Below are 17,344 nucleotides of genomic sequence, written 5' to 3'. Positions count from 1 at the left end.
ACGAACATTCAGTGTGGTAAACAGGTTTAGAGGCGGCACCCATCTATCTGCACTCCAGGCCAGTAGCGACGGTGCTTCCCGCCAGCTGTGCGAGACCGAACAATGATTCCTGGCACGAGAGTATCACTGCGTTTAGGCGACTGATGACCTCGCATGTGTTCAGGTTCAACAGTGGGCGTGAGAGGGAATGAGGAAAGGTGCAGCTGACCCGTATCGTTTCTGAATTACACTGTGTAGTGCGTGGTGGGAGAGCTACACGCATGTGCACTGGGCAGAAAGAACGGAACTAAAACCCCGCAACCCGGAAACATTCTCTCAACAGTATTTGTCTATTTATTTTTCTTTTTTTCGGGATCTACTGGGAAAGTCTCAAAGATCGACCGGTCAATTGCGATCGACAGATGGGTTGGCGACCACTAGTGTATGGTAAAAGATCTTGTAGCACAGTTGGAGATTGGGAGGCATGATGCTGTGGGCATCAGTGAGTCATAGCTGAAAGATGGTTATAATTAGGAGCTTAACATCCAAAGATACCTTGTCTCAAATGGACAGGCAGGTGAGGTGGGGTGTCTCTGTTGGTACAAGATTAAATCAAGTCCTTAGAAAGACTTGACACAGGATCAGAAGATACAGTATCCTTGTGAGTAGAATTGAAAATCTGCAAGGGTGAAACGACCCTGACGGAACTTACCAACAAGCTCGCTGTGGCGGCTGCAATTACAGCCGCACCATCAACCGGGCATATTAAAGTGTCCTGTAGCCGACCGTCGTCCTGATAATCTGTAAATGACTGAGCTGTTGCATTACACCAGCCTAAGTAGATGGGGCTGGATAATTGGTTTGTGCCATTCTGCTGCAGCCAGAGGGGTGTTCTCTGGAGCTGCTTCAGTCATGTCGTATCTTTTTAAGGAGAGGAATGTTTTCTCTCCCCTGCAGTTTACTATGAACTAGCCAGCATAGAATATAAACCTGCATTCAGGAGCTCAGTGGTGTCTCTTGGTTTGAGGAGTATTTACTATGTTCTTGTAGTAACCAAGTTCTGTTCCATTTAGCTGATTCATGTCTGGACTCTAGAACAGCTCTGCTGAGTTTGTAAACATTTTGGGTAATAAAACCCCTATTTTTTTTCACCTTCACCTGCTCTCCCAGTTTTATGCTTACCCTAGTCCTTCACATATGGTGGCAGTGGTGGGATCAATAGTAGGAGGTGCAGGAAAGGTGTTTTGAATTTTTTTTCCAACATGAAGAAGGCAGTAAGGGGAGGGGAAACAACTGGCCAGTTGAGAGCAGCAGCTGGAGTTGGGGGAGCAGTCTGAAGCTGGAATAGAAGGAGCGGAAGGTGGGGCCAGGTCCTCAGAAATAGAGGAGCCCCTGGCGCCCACTATTATAGACCTGGCCAATACTCTTCGCACGTATATGGGGCAGCAGCAGGTACGAGATGCCCAATTGGCTGAGGAAACAGCACGCTAAGAGCAGTGATTTAGAACTCTGCAGCACCAGTTTAATCTGCTTCAGTCAGAGGTGCAGGCCTGCATCCCTCCAACATTTGATTAACCTTCTGGTAAGACAGATACTTTGGGGGGAGATGTTGTGGGTTCAGATGCAGGTCCCTCTCCTGCCAAGGTAAACTTTGGGGTCTCCCATGAGGATGGCTCTACAACAGTACACTTGAGATCTACTCAGGAGCCAAAGCTTCAGCAGCTGACAGATACTGATGATATTGAACATTTTCTTGTCACTTTTGAGAGAATAGCAACAGCATGCAGATGGCCAATTGAAGATTGGGCCTTTAGGCTTATTCCATTATTGACAGGGAAAGCTAGGAGTGCCTATGGTCATATGGACATTGATGATGCTCTAGACTATGAGGAAGTTAAAAGGGCTATTCTAAAAAAAAATGATATAAATCCAGAAACCTACTGACAGAGGTTTCGCAGCCTTGAGGTTGAACCAGATGAAGGCCCAAAAGAACTATATGTCAGGTTAAAGGAGCTTTATGGGAAGTGGGTTCACCCGAAGGGGAAGACGGTGAATGAAATTGGAGAAATTATTGTCTTGGAACAATATCTGAGAATGCTTTCCCCTGAGCTACGGGTCTGGATTAAGGAGCACAACCCTGCAATGGCTGGAGAAGCAGCTGGCCTAGCTGATGAGTTTGTTGTAGCCAGACAGAAGAGGCAGCCATGGAGCTTCACCACCTGGAAGTTAACTAAGGATCACAAAGGGCCAAGTGTCTCCCGGTCAATACAAAGGATGGATTCAGTGGGGGGTAAGGCTCCTGTAAAGGAAAAATCTACAGAGGCTAACTGATTTTTTAGATCTTCCAAGAGACTTAATTGTTACATGTGTGGTGAAGAGGGGCACACTAAATTTGTTTGCCCCAACAATTCTGTGAAACTAACCCAGATGTGCTAAGTGCCCAGAGGTGACCTGCAGTCACAGAAGGAGCCACAACAATCACAGAAAGAGATCATGGTGGAGGTGAATGGCTGCGAGAAAGGCACTTATTGACAGTGGCAGCGACCAGACCCTTGTTCATAGACAGTTCATTCCTCCTCGTAGTATGTGTATGAGTGAGACTGCTCATCTGTTGTGTACATGGAGATGAAACACCTTATCCCACAGCAGATGTTTATATCAAAGTGCAAGGCCAGAATTATCTCCTGAATGTAGGGGTTGCTGATCATCTCCTCTTTCCGGTGGTGCTAGGTCAGCATTTGCCTGTTCTTGATTTTTTGCATCCAAGTAAGGTCTGTAATGTTGCACTAAGCCAAGGACATAAAACAATCTACCCAACCTCTCAGTGAACTTTTTTTATAATGCTGAAATTGAAACTAAGCCTGGAAGGAATTGTAAGACTCGTAGCCAGAAAAGACGGGAAAAGTTTCAAAATACTGAAGTGAATTCATCCATTGAACCACACCCATGCCAGCTTTTGGGGTTTCAAGTACCAACTGACATCCAGGCAACGCAACAAAATGATATTAGTCTAACTCCTTATTTTAAGCAGGTTAGATACTTTAAGGAAGGTGGAAAAGTTGAATTGATGAATGGAGATGAATATTTTACAGAAAATGGGATTCTGTACTGCCAGCAGGGGTCAGCAAAGCAGCTAATGGTGCCTGAATCTGCTAGAGAAATTGTACACCCTATCCTCGTTATATGCAGGGGATACATTCCTCGCAGTCGACGCATAATGTGAATAATTATTTAAATGTAGAAAAAGGGATGCGTTCCAGAGGGCTTCCTAAATATATTTTATCTGTAATTTATTCACATTTTCATACCAATACGACACAAAAGCACTACCACAAGGCACATTCGTATTATATTTCATCAATTTAAGGTAATATTCAATTTAATAAATCATAGAAAGTTAACATACTAGGGTATACAGTGGCAGGTGTGTTTGCTCCGGGAGATGAGTAGTTGTTATGGTGTTGGGCAGCTTTACGTGGATAAGGTGCATGGATGGTTGTGGTTGTCAGGATCATTTCAAGCACAGCAAGGGGTGAAGGAAGTCTCACAGAACTCTTAGAACTGCTGGCACCGGTTTGAAGAAAGTGGTGAGGGTTGTTTGCTTGGCAGCATTTTGTTTTTCAGTATAAATTTGCTTGTAAGGAAAAAGGGTTGACAGCAGAGAATGACTAAAATGCTGACTCCGTTCTAAACTTGGGTCCATGTCCATCACCATTTGTGCCAAGTGTTCCGACTTCCACCATTACCTCACCGTTGGTAACCTCCCGGGATTTTCAAAATCGTCTGTTGCTTGCAGCATCTGAGAGATAGTTCTCTGTAAAAAAAAAACGCCTTGAATGTGGTCACACCTTGGTCGAGTAGTTGAATCAGCGATGTTTTGTCAGGCGGCAGGAAACACACTGTTATGTTAGGATGAATGTAGTCCAAATGTTTAGGATGGGCTGGTGCATTGTCAAGCAACAAAAGAACTTTAAAGGCAAGATTCTGCTCCTGGCAGTAGCGTCCAAGAGCTGTGTTACCTTCAGCTGATGCCGCGCTGTTTATAATTTCCAACTTTTTTTCAAGTGTTAAAGTGGCAAGAGCCTTATGACATAACACAGCAAGTGGGTCCAAGTATGTATGAGATAGCAACTCCTGGCGAGGCACGCCCACAGAGAATTTTGCATGTTAACTTACTGAAAGAATGGTTTCCCAGGTCTGACCAGAAAGAGGTGTTGTTGATTAGACGTGTGGAAGAAGAGGACGACAATGAGGAGCAGTACCTTCCGGTACCTGCCCCTGCCTTGCCTGATCCCGTCCACCTCATGGCTGATCAGCAGACCCAGGTCAATGCCCTCTGTGTCCTGGAAATTTTAAAAGATATTCCTGGTCATACAAAAGTAATTGAACATAACATTGTGCTTAAAAAGAATGCTGCTGCGAGAAGAAGGAGCTACAGAATCCTGGAGCGCCTCCTGGTGCCCCTAAAAAAGGAGATAGAACTGATGCCCTGGGCATCATTGAGGTATCCAGAAGTGAATGGTGTAACCCCATTGTCTTGGTTCCAGAGAAAGATGGTACTATAAGATTCTGTATAGATTTTCATCATCTGAATGCAATCTCTGAATTTGATTCCTATCCAGTTCCTTGCATTGATGAACTTATTGACCGGTTAGGAAAATCAAAATTTCTAACCACCATTGATCTCTGCAAAGGTTACTGGTAGGTGCCATTGACTCTACAGTCCTGTGAGCTGACAGCCTTCCGTACGCCATGGGGTCTGACTGCATGGTGCCTCAGCTACATTCCAAAGATTAATGGATCAGGTATTGTTGGGATTTTCCTATTTCACTGCAGCCTATTTGGATGATATTGTTGTTCACAGTGCTACCTGGGACGAGTATAAAGATCACCAGAAGACGGTCATCGGACGTCTCCAGGAAGCTGGATTGACTGTCAACCCCTCAAACTGTCAGTTTGCCAAGACTGAGACTGAATATCTTGGCTATATTATTGGCAATGGGGTTATCAAACCTCAGACCCACAAACTTCAGGCCATTCTGTCCTGTCTGCGCCCACAAAGACCCAGCTGAAATCATTCCTTGGAATGCCAGGTTGGTACAGACGATTTGTGCCTAACTATTCCTCTCGTGCTGCTGTTCTCACAGATATGATGGAGTGAGGAAGTGGAATGTGCTTTCAAGGACCTCAAGGATGCGCTGACTGAGAGCCCTGTGTTGTGTAGTCCTGACTTCACTAAAGATTTTGTGTTGCAGAGGGATGTCTCAAAGCAAGGTTTGAGAGCGGTGCTTTTGCAGGGAGAGCCCAATGATCGTCACCCAGTGGCTTACATTAGCAGGAAGTTGTTCCCAAGGGAGAGTGTGCGGGAAAAAAATGCTTGGCATTGAAATGGGCTTTGGGATCCTTCAAGTATCATCTCCTGGGAAGAGAGTTCATCCTGGAAGCTGACCATAAAGCCCTGAGGTGGATGGAAGGGATGAAGGATGCTAATAGCCGTATCACCCGCTGGTATTTGGCGATGCAGCTGTATTGTTTCACCATCCAGCACATTCCTGGGCAAGATAACATCACTGCAGGCTTCTTATCACGCTCTTAGGGCATGATACCAGAAGGAGGGGAGTGTGTGGCGGCTGCAATTACCAGCTGCACCGTCAACTGGGCATATTAAAGTGTCCTGTAGCCGACCGTCGTCCTGATAATCTGGTAAATGACTGAGCTGTTGCATTACACCAGCCTAAGTAGATGGGGCTGGATAATTGGTTTGTGCCATTCTGCTACAGCCAGAGGGGTGTTCTCTGGAGCTGCTTCATTCATGCCGTATCTTTTTAAGTAGAGGAATGTTTTCTCTCCCCTGCAGTTTTCTATGGACTGGCCAGCATCGAATATAAACCCGCAGTCAGGAGCTGAGTAGGAACTATATTGTTGTATGTAGTAACCACGCTCTGTTCTGTTTAGCTGATTCAAGTCTGGACTCTAGAACAGCTCTGTTGAGTTTGTAAACATTTTGGGTAAATAAAACCCCTATTTTTTTCACTTTTACCTACTCTCCTAGTTTTATGCTTACCCTGGTCCTTCACACTCGCAAAATAGAAAATGCATGTAGTAAGGGCAATATTACAATTGTTAATTGGGAATTTCAATATGCAGGTAAATTGTGTTGGTGCTGGATCCCAGGAAAGAGAATTTGTAGAATGGCTATGAAATTTCTTTTTAGAGCAGCCTGTAGTTGAACTCACTAGGGAAAAGGCAATTCTGGATTGGGTGTTGTGTAATGACTCAGATTTGATTAGGGAGTGTAAGGTAAAGGAACCTTTAGGAGACAGTGATCATAATATGATAGAATTCACCCTGCAGTTTGGGAGGGAAGTAAGATATATCAGTATTACAGTGGAGTAAAGGGAATTACAGAGAAATGAGAGGAGTTATTGGGGGAACACTAGCAGGGATGATGGCAAAACAGCAGTGGTTGGAGTTTCTGGGTAGAATTTGGAAGATACAGGATAGATACATCCCAAAGAAGTGATATTTTTAAGGGGCATTGATACATCTGTGCCTGACAGAAGTCAAATACAGCATAAAAGCACAAGAGAGGGCATATAATGCAATATAGCAAAAAAAAAATAGAAGTTAGAGGATTAGGAAGCTTTTAAAAACCAACAGAAGGCAACTAAAACAGCTGTAAGGAGAAAATAGACGAAATATGAAGCCAAGTTAGCCAATAATTTCAGAGGTTACCAGAAGATCTTTCAGATATATAAAGAATAAAAGAGAGCAAGACTGGATATTGGACTGTTAGAAAATGATGCTGGAGAGGTTGCGATTGTGGACAAATAAATGGTGGATGAAATTAAGTACTTTGCATCAGTCTTTACTGTGAAAGACACTAGCAGTATGTCAGAAATTTGTAAGTGTCAGAGGGCAGAAGTGAGTGACATTGCTGCTGTTAAGGAGAAGGTGCTTGGGATGCTGAACGGTGTGAAGGTAGATCAGTCACCTGGTCCAGCTGGACTCCAAGGTTCTGAAAGAGGTAGCGGTAGAGACTGAATGCATTAGTAATGAGCTTTCAAGAATCACTAGATTCTGGAATGGGTTCATGAGGACTTGGAAATTGCAAATGTCACTCCATTCCTTAAGAAGGCAGGCAGAAGAAAGTAAATAATAGGCCAGTTAGCCTGACTTCAAAGGTTGGGAAGATGTCAGAGTCCATTATTAAGGATGAGGTTTAATGCTACTTGGAGGTGCATAATGAAATGGGCCAAAGTTGGCATGGTTTTCTTAAGGGGGAAATCATGCCCGACTAATCTATTGGAATTCTTTGAGGGAATAACAGGCAAGAGAGACAAAGGAGAGTCAGTGGATGTTGTTTTCTTAGATTTTCCAAAGGCCTTTGACAAGCTGCCATACGTGAGGCTGCTTAACAAGATAAGAGCCCATGGTATTACAGGAAAGATATGAGCAAGTATAAAAGATTGGTTGATTGCCAGGAGGCAAAGTGCTGGAATAAAGGAGGCCCACATTGGGTTTGCTTTTTATGTTCTGTGTCAATGATCTGGATTATTCAATTGTGTCTTTGTGGCCAAGTTTGCAGACAAAAAAAAAATAGTTGGAGAGGCAGGTATTACTGAGGAAACAAGGAAGTCTGTGGAAGGACAGATTGGGAGAATGTGCAAATAAGTGGCAGATGGAATAAAGGTGTGGACTATTTTCTAAATGGAGAGTAAATATCAGAGATGCAAGGGGACTTGGGAGACCTTGTGCAGGGTTCCCTGAAGGTCAACTGGCAGGTTGAGTTGGTGATAAAGAAAAATTCAATGTTAGTGTTCATTTCAAGAGTAGTACTACAGAACAGGAAGTATGTGATGTTAAGGCTTTATAGGGTACAGGTCAAAGCATCTTGGAGTATTGTGAATAGTTTTGGGGTCCTTACCTAAATGAGGTGTTGTTATTGGAGAGGGTCCAGAGGAGGTTCACAAGAATGATTCTGGGAATGAAAGAATTAGCGTATTGGAACTCCAGGCCTATACTTGTGGGTGTTTAAAAGAGTGGTAGTGGATCTCATTGAAAGCTGTCAAATATTGAAAGGGCTAGGTAGAGTGGACGTGGAAAAGATGGACCAGAGGGCACAACCACGGAATAGAGAGACATCCATTTAGAATAGAGATTAGAAGGAATTTCCTTACATGAATCTGTGGAGTTCATTGCCAGGGATGGCTATGAAGGCAAAGTCTTTAGACCTTAAGATATAGGAGCAGAATTAGGCCATGTGGCCCCTTGAGTCTGCTCCACCATTTCATCGTGGCTTATCCATTTTATCTCTCAGCCCCAATCTCCTGACTTCTCCCCATATCCCTCCATGCCCTGACCAATAAAAAAAATCTGTCAAACTCTACCTTAAATATATGTAAAGACTTGGCCTCCACAGACTCCTGTGGCAATGGTTTCCACAGATTCACTACTCTCTGGCTAAAGAAATTCCTTACCATCTCCATTCTAAAACTACACCCCTCTATTCTGAGGCTGTGTTCTCTAGTCCTAGACTCTCACACCATAGGAAACATCCTCTCCACATCCACTCTATCTAGGCCTTTCAACATACGATAGGTTTCAATTAGGTCACCCCTCATTCTTCTGAATTCCAGTGAGTAGAGGCGAAGAACCATCTAATGCTTTATATATGACAAGCCGTTTGATGCTGGAATCATTTTCGTGATCCCCCTTTGAATCCTGTCCAGTGTCAGCGCATCCTTTCTAAGATAAGTGACCCAAAACTGCTCTGAATACTCCAAGTGAGGCCTCACCAAGTAAAACCTCAACATTACATTGCCTATAAAAAGTATTTACACACTCCCCCAGAGGATTTTGGGTTTTATTATTTTACAACATTGAATCACAGTGGATTTAATTTGGCGCTTTTTGACACTTATTAACAATAAAAGTCTCTATTGTGTCAAAGTGAAAACAAATTTCTAAGAAGTGATCTAAGTTAATCACAAATATAAAACATAAAAATAATTGATTACATAAGTATTCACCTCCTTTGATATGCCACACCAAATCATCACTGGTGCAGCAATTGCTTTCAGAAGTCACATAATTAGATAAATGAAAATCACCTGTGTACAGATTATAGTAAAAGTACACCTGTATCTGGAAGGTCCAGTCACTGGTAAGACCGTATCCTGGTAAAAATTACTCCATGAAGACAAAAGAACATTCCAAGCAATTCCTCGAAAAGGTTATTGAAAAGCAGAAGTCAGGAGATAGATATGAGAAACTTTCCAAGTCGCTGAATATCCCTTGGAGTACAGTTGTCAATCATCAAGAAATTGAAAGAATATGGCACAGCTGTAAATCTGCATAGAGAAAGTAGTCCTTAAAAACTGAGTGACTGTGCAAGAAGGAGACTAGTGAGGGATGCCACCAAGAGACCTTTGACAATTCTGGAGGAGTTACAAGCTTCAATGGCTGAGATAGGAGAGCCTGCACATACAACAACTGTTGCCTGGGTGCTTGATCAGTCACAGCTTTATGGGAGATTGGCAAAGAGAAAGCCTCCATTGAAAATATCTCAAAATAACACATCAAATCTCAGCTAGAGTTTGCCAGAAGGCATGTAGGAGACTCTGAAGTCAACTGTAAGAAGGTTCTATGGTCTGGTGAAACCAAAATTGAGCTTTTTGGCAACCTGACTAATTGCTATGCTTGACATAAGCCAAATATAATACCAGCAAGTGCACACCATCCCTCATGAAGCTTGTTGGTGGCTGCATCATGCTGTGGGGATGACTACAGCAGGCACTGGAAGGCTTGTGAAGGTAGAGGTAAACTGTATGCAGCAAAATACAGTGAAATCCTGGAGGAAAACCTGATGCAGTCTGCAAGAGAACTGCAACTTGGGAGAAGATTTGTTTTCCAGTAAGACAATGAACCCAAGCATAAAGACAGAGCTACACAAGAATGGCTTAAAAATAACAAAGTTAATGTCCAGGAATGGCCATAGTATCAGTCTAGTCCTCAATCTCATAGGGAATTTGTGGCTGGACTCAAAGGTTATTCATTCATGATCCCCATGCAGTCTGAATCTGACAGAGGTTGAGCAATTTTGTAAAGAAGAATGGGGAAAAATTGCAGAGTCTAAATGTGTAAAGTTAGTAGAGACCTCTCTACACAGATTCAAGGCTCTAATTGCTGCCAAAGGCGCATCTACTGGGTACTGACTTGAAGGGGGTGAGTAATTATACAATCAATAATTTTGTATTTAATAATTGTAATAAATTTAGGCCAATATGTAGAAATTTATTTTCATTTGACACTCAAGAATCTTTTTTGTTGATCAGTGTCAAAAAAGCCAAATTAAATCCACTGTGATTCAATGTTGTAAAACAATAAAGCATGAAAACTTCCGGGGTTGGGGTGTGAATACTTTTTATAGGCACTGTTTATTCTAGTTTTCTTGAAACGAATTTCCGCATCACATTTGCCTTCCTCATCATCAACTCAACCTGCAAACTGACCTTTAGGGAATCCTGCATAAGCTCTCCCAAGTCGCTTTTGTGCCTGATTTTTGAATTTTCTCTCCATTTAGAAAACGTCTTCTACCAAAGTGCATGATGATGCACTTCCTGATGCTGTATTCGATTTGCCACTTCTTTGTCCATTCTCCTAATCTGTCTAGGTCCTCTCTTTGTATCATCCACAAATTTTGCAACTAAGCCATCAATTTTGTTATGAAAGTCATTGACATATAACATAAAAAGAAGTGGTTGCAACACAGACTCCTGTGAAACACCACCAGTCACTGGCAGCCAACCAGAAAGTGTTCCCTTTATTCCCACTCTTTGCCTCCTGCCAATCAGCCACTTCTTTATCCATACTGGTATCTTTCCTTAATATCATGAGCTCTTAACTTGTTAAGCAGCCTCATGTGTGGCACCTTGTTAAAGGCCCTCTGAAAATGCAAGTACACAAGATCCACTGTCTCTCTTTTTTCTATCCTACTTGTTATTCTTCAAATAATTCCTACAGATCTGTCAGGCAAGATTTTCCCTTGAGGAAACTATGCTAATTACATCCTATTTTATCATGTGTCTCCAAGTACCCCGAAACCATATCCCTAACAATTGACTCCAATATCTTCCCAACCACTGAAGTCAGACTAACTGACCTATAATTTCCTTTCTTCAGCCTCTCGCCCTTCTTGAAGAATGGAGTGACATTTGTAATTTTCCAGAATTCCAGAATCTAGTGATTTTTGAAAGATCATTACTAATGCTTCTGCAATCTCTTCAGCCACCTCTTTCAGAATCTGGTCCAGGTGACTTATCTACCTTAACACTTTTCCATTTCCAAAGAAGCTTCTCCCTGGTAATGGCAACTTCTGACCCCAGACACTTTCAGCATACTGCTAGTGGTTACACAGTGAAGACAGACGTAAAATACTTATTCAGTTCATCTGGCATTTTCTTATCCACCATTAGTTCCTTTCCAGCGCCGTTTTCCAATGGTCCGATATCCAATCTCACTCTCTTTTACAATTTCTGTCTGAAGAACCCTTTGCTATCCTAATATTTCTTTTGCACTACATATTTTCCTACTTAAAGACTTTTTTGGTTGCCTTCTCTTGGTTTTTAAAAGCTTGCCAATCCTCTAACTCCCCACTAGTTTTTGCTCTATTATATGCTCTCCCTTTGGCTTTTATGTTGGCTTTGACTTCTCTTGTTAGCCATGGTTGTGTCAACTTGCCTTTAGAATACTACTTCCTCTTTGGGATGTATACATCCTGTGCCTTCTGAACTACTTCCAAAAATTCCCACCATTGCTGCTCTGCTGCCATCCCTGCCATTGTTCTTTTCCAATTCATTTCGGCCAGCTACTCTCATGCTTTGTAGTTCCTTTACTCTTATACTGATACACTTGACTTTAGCTTCTTTTCAAATTTCAGAGAAAATTCAATCATATTGTTATCACTTTCTCCTAAGGATTCTTTTACCTTAAGTTCTCTAATCAATCCCAGTTCATTGCACAACACCCAGTCTAGAATAGCTGATCCTCTAGTGGGATCAACCTCAAGCTGCTCTAAAAATCCATCTCTTAGGCCTTCAAGAAATTCTCCCTCTTGGGTTTCAGAATGATTCTGATTTTCCAAATCTACCTGTATATTGAAATCCCCCAATCCTCCATATTGTAATGTTACCCTTTTGGCATTCATTTTATAACTCCTGTTATAATTTATAGACCACATCCTTTCTGCTGTTTCAGTATATTTTAAAGCGGAGGTTGATAAGTTATTGGTTAGTCAGAGCTTAGAGGTTATGAAGAGAAAGTGTTAGAATGGGTTTGAGAGCGATAATAAATCAGCTATAATATAGTAGCTGAGCAGACTCGATGAGCTGAGTGCCCTAATTATGTCTTCTGGTCCCGTAATGCTCTCAACCCCCTTGCAGTTGGTATCTAATCTGACACCCCTCCTCATGTGCTTGCTATGCTCTCTCCATTCACCAAGCCCAGATCGAAGATATTCCACAACTGTGTTAGTGTCTAATAAGTCTAACCCTTATTGAATTTTTTGAAGAAGTTATGAGGAATGTTGACGAGGGTAAGGCAGTGGATGTAGTCTATATGGACTTCAGCAAGGCCTTTGACAAAGTTCCACATGGAAGGTTAGTTAAGAAGGTTCAGTTGTTAGGTATTAATGCTGGAGTAATAAAATGGATTCAACAGTGGCTAGATGGGAGATGCCAGAGAGTAGTGGTGGATAATTGTTTATCGGGATGGAGGCCGGTGAATAGCGGGGTGCCTCAGGGATCTGTTTTGGGCCCAATGTTGTTTGTAATATACATAAATGATCTGGATGATGGGGTGGTAAATTGGATTAGTAAGTATGCCGATGATACTAAGGTAGGAGGTGTTGTGGATAATGAGGTGGGTTTTCAAAGCTTGCAGGGAGATTTATGCCGGTTAGAAGAATGGGCTGAACGTTGGCAGATGGAGTTTAATGCTGAGAAGTGTGAGGTTCTACATTTTGGCAGGAATAATCCAAATAGAACATACAGGGTAAATGGTAGGGCATTGAGGAATGCAGTGGAACAGAGAGATCTAGGAATAACAGTGCATAGTTCCCTGAAGGTGGAGTCTCATGTAGATAGGGTGGTGAAGAAGGCTTTTGGAACGCTGGCCTTTATAAATCAGAGCATTGAGTACAGAAGTTGGGATGTAATGTTAAAATTGTACAAGGCATTGGTAAGGCCAAATTTGGAATATTGTGTACAGTTCTGGTCACCGAATTATAGGAAAGATATCAATAAATTAGAGAGAGTGCAGAGACGATTTACTAGGATGTTACCTGGGTTTCAGCACTTAAGTTACAGAGAAAGGTTGAACAAGTTAGGTCTCTATTCATTGGAGCGTAGAAGGTTGAGGGGGGATTTGATCGAGGTATTTAAAATTTTGAGAGGGATAGATAGAGTTGACGTGAATAGGCTGTTTCCATTGAGAGTAGGGGAGATTCAAACGAGAGGACATGATTTGAGAGTTGGGGGGCAAAAGTTTAAGGGTAACACGAGGGGGTATTTCTTTACTCAGAGACTGATAGCTGTGTGGAATGAGCTTCCTGTAGAAGTAGTAGAAGCCAATTCAGTTGTGTCATTTAAGGTAAAATTGGATAGGTATATGGACAGAAAAGGAGTGGAGGGTTATGGGCTGAGTACGGGTAGGTGGGACTAGATGAGATTAAGAGTTCGGCACGGACTAGGAGGGCCGAGATGGCCTGTTTCCGTGCTGTGATTGTTATATATGATTATATAAGCCACTAGTCGGAATTGCCGGAATAGTCGGGGTTATGAGGATGGTTTGAAGAAGATGCATGAAAGCCAGAGAGGATAGTGTTGTAACCCCAGCAGTTTTTATCACAGCTCTCAGTCTAAATGTCTCACTGTCTTACAGCCTGAAGCCACTGGACATTGAATTCATGAAGCGTTTACATGAGAAGGTGAATATTATTCCACTCATAGCTAAAGCAGATACACTCACTCCTGAAGAGTGCCAGCACTTCAAAAAACAGGTAACGGCAACCCTGAGGGTGTGGTCTTAACAACAGCAACAGTATAACCAGAGTGTGTCATTTGGGGAGTGATCAAGGCGCGACCGGTGTCTGTCCCTGTGGTGGCAGTCACAGAGACAGATACTACTTAAACTATAGTGATCACAGTGTAAAAGGTATATGTCCCTGGAGGCGTTCACAATGTGACGTGCTTGTCACAATTTAAGTAGAGTCTGTTCCTGAGGGTGTAAGTGTTAGACAGTGAGCCTGTGAAACAGTAGCGAGAGCAACGTTTGCCCCTCATTTGGAGAACAAGTGCATTATCTAATTGTCATGTGGTGAATCAGACCAATATGTAAATTATTTCCTGTTGAGTGGAGGGAATTGGTGTTGGGCACATGATTTGCCTTGACTTGTGGAGTTAGCATTGCTATTGTTCACCTGTGAGACGAATATGGAGTTTTTTCTGCTATTGTGAGTTTTCTGCATTGCCACAGATTATGAAGGAAATCAAAGAGCAGAAGATTAAGATTTATGAATTCCCAAATGCAGAAGAGGAAGATGATAATAAACCACTTAAGAAGATTAAGGTAATGCTTATCTTTCTGTTTATTTTGTGCCCTTTATTGGGAATGTTTTACACTGCATTCTGATTGCAAACATTTGATGAAAACATTATTTTCACTTACATGTAACTGAGTTGAGCGTACTCATTTACTGAGCCCCAACATTGTAGCCAAACCCACTACTCTGTTGTATTCTATCCATCTGAAAGCTGATTTGTGAATACAGATTCTTGGAGAGTCAACTGTCACATCCTGGCAATTTCAGTCCATGCCCTTTATTACACACTTTTTTTATTTTCCATTAATTTATTGATCTAAGCTTACAGGTAACCTCTAATCGATATCCTGCCATTTATGTTCATAATCCTTTACCTGGAAATTAAATTCTTATTAGGATTCCATGTATAAATAAGTCATATGAAATATACTAGGGGTGATTGATAGGTTCATGGCCTAAGGTAGAAGGAGTGAATTTTAGAAAACCTAGCACATTTATTTTTCAACATAGTCCCCTCCTACATGTACACATTTAGTCCAGCGGTCATGGAGCATATAGATTCTTTCTTTGTAGAAGTGGTCCACGGCAGGGGTGATTGATAGGTTCATGGCCTAGAGTAGAAGACAGATAGATAGATAGATAGATAGATACTTTATTCATCCCCATGGGGAAATACCACATTTTTTCCAATGTCCCATACACTTGTTGTAGCAAAACTAATTACATACAATACTTAACTCAGTAAAAAATATGATATGCATCTAAATCACTATCTCAAAAAGCATTAATAATAGCTTTTAAAAAGTTCTTAAGACCTGGCGGTTGAATTGTAAAGCCCAATGGCATTGGGGAGTATTGACCTCTTCATCCTGTCTGAGGAGCATTGCATCGATAGTAACCTGTCGCTGAAACTGCTTCTCTGTCTCTGGATGGTGCTGTGTAGAGGATGTTCAGAGTTTTCCATAATTGACCGTAGCCTACTCAGCGCCCTTCGCTCAGCTACCGATGTTAAACTCTCCAGTACTTTGCCCACGACAGAGCCCGCCTTCCTTACCAGCTTATTAAGACGTGAGGCGTCCCTCTTCTTAATGCTTCCTCCCCAACACGCCACCACAAAGAAGAGGGCACTCTCCACAACTGACCTATAGAACATCTTCAGCATCTCACTACAGACATTGAATGACGCCAACCTTCTAAGGAAGTACAGTCGACTCTGTGCCTTCCTGCACAAGGCATCTGTGTTGGCAGTCCAGTCTAGCTTCTCGTCTAACTGTACTCCCAGATACTTGTAGGTCTTAACCTGCTCCACACATTCTCCATTAATGATCACTGGCTCCATATGAGGCCTAGATCTCCTAAAGTCCACCACCATCTCCTTGGTCTTGGTGATATTGAGACGCAGGTAGTTTGAGTTGCACCATATCACAAAGTCCTGTATCAGTTTCCTATACTCCTCCTCCTGTCCATTCCTGACACACCCCACTATGGCCGTGTCATCAGCGAACTTCTGCACATGGCAGGACTCCGAGTTATATTGGAAGTCTGATGTGTACAGGGTGAACAGGACCGGAGAGAGGAAATGAGTTATTAACTTCAAACTTTCTGCATTATCAAAGAGTTGGAACTGCACGTGTGTAACGAGAGTATCTTGGACCTCCAGGTGATCCTCAGAAGGGGTGATTGATAAGTTTGTGGCCTAAGATAGAAGGAGATGAGTTATACAGCTCTCATTACATGCACATGCAGGTCAATTCTGAGTGAAAATGCAGAAAGTTTAAGGTTAATAATTCATCTCCTACTTTAGGCCATGAACTTATCAATCACCCCTCATATATTTAAATGAGTCAGCATATCCTTTACGTAACCTGGAGGCTGAACATCTGTTTTGTAGCTTTGAACATACCTGGCAATTGGGAGCCCACAGTTTTGTGGGATAAGGAACTCCAAGGATATCCATCCCATTCGTAATCTGTTCTCTTCTCCAAGCTTCATCCTGAAATTGTATGCCTTTTTCTTGGACCTCCTACCAGAGAAACCAGTCTCTACATCGCTTGTTCAACCCCTTTTACAATCTTGCATGTGTCATTTATTCCAAATTTTAGTGACTTCAGACACAGACAGTTCCCATATTTGCTATCATCTATCACATGCCAGCTTGTATTCTTTCCCTTTCCCCTACTTTCGTACTCTGGCTTCTGTCCCTTTACAGTTCTGAAGGGTCTCGGCCTAAAAAGTTGATCGTTTACTTCTCTTCATAGAGCTGCCTGAGTTGCTGTGTTCCATTAGCATTTTGTGCATGTGGCCAATGGAGAGGAGACTAGTTTCCATAATGTGTTGAGCTGGATCTATAACTCACTGCAGTTTGTAGTCATGGGTAGAGCAGCCATGATTCATCAGGATAGGATGCTTTTTATAGTATATTGATTTAAAAAATTCCTGAGTGTTAAAGTGCACATGCCAAGCATCTTCAGCATCCTGGGGCAGAGGAGGAATTGTGCACTTTCTTGGTCATGACATCGACAGTGCCTATAAAAAGTATTCACCTCTCTTGGAAGTTTTCATGTTTTATTGTTTTTACAACATTGAATCACAGTGGATTTAATTTGGCTTTTTTGATATTGATCAAAAGAAAAAGACTCTTGTATCAAAGTGAACAGATCTCTACAAAGTGATCTAAATTAATTAAAAATATAAAGCACGAAGCAATTGATTGCATAAGAAGTGGCAGATGGAATACAGTGTCGGAAAGTGCATCGTCATGCA

The 17,344-nt window shown here is 42.1% G+C and overlaps 1 protein-coding gene across 2 annotated transcripts in view; it reads left to right on the top strand.

The window, feature by feature from the left end:
* Nucleotides 1–17,344, top strand: part of LOC140740441 (septin-7-like) — a 103,532-nt gene that overhangs the window by 68,429 nt on the left and 17,759 nt on the right. Inside the window, exons 6-7 of one of the 2 annotated variants that reach the window (XM_073069575.1) lie at nucleotides 13,921–13,966; nucleotides 14,515–14,607. In XM_073069575.1, the coding sequence (XP_072925676.1) occupies nucleotides 13,921–13,966; nucleotides 14,515–14,607 (139 nt within the window). Of the gene's footprint in view, nucleotides 1–13,920; nucleotides 14,039–14,514; nucleotides 14,608–17,344 lie in introns of both variants that reach the window. The other variant, XM_073069574.1, reaches the window with a different exon arrangement.

Source organism: Hemitrygon akajei, chromosome 17 (assembly GCF_048418815.1).
Source record: "Hemitrygon akajei chromosome 17, sHemAka1.3, whole genome shotgun sequence".
Classification (NCBI taxonomy): Eukaryota; Metazoa; Chordata; class Chondrichthyes; order Myliobatiformes; family Dasyatidae; genus Hemitrygon; species Hemitrygon akajei.
Note: the sequence above shows the minus strand (reverse complement) of the source record. Positions and strands in the feature narration are given on the sequence as shown.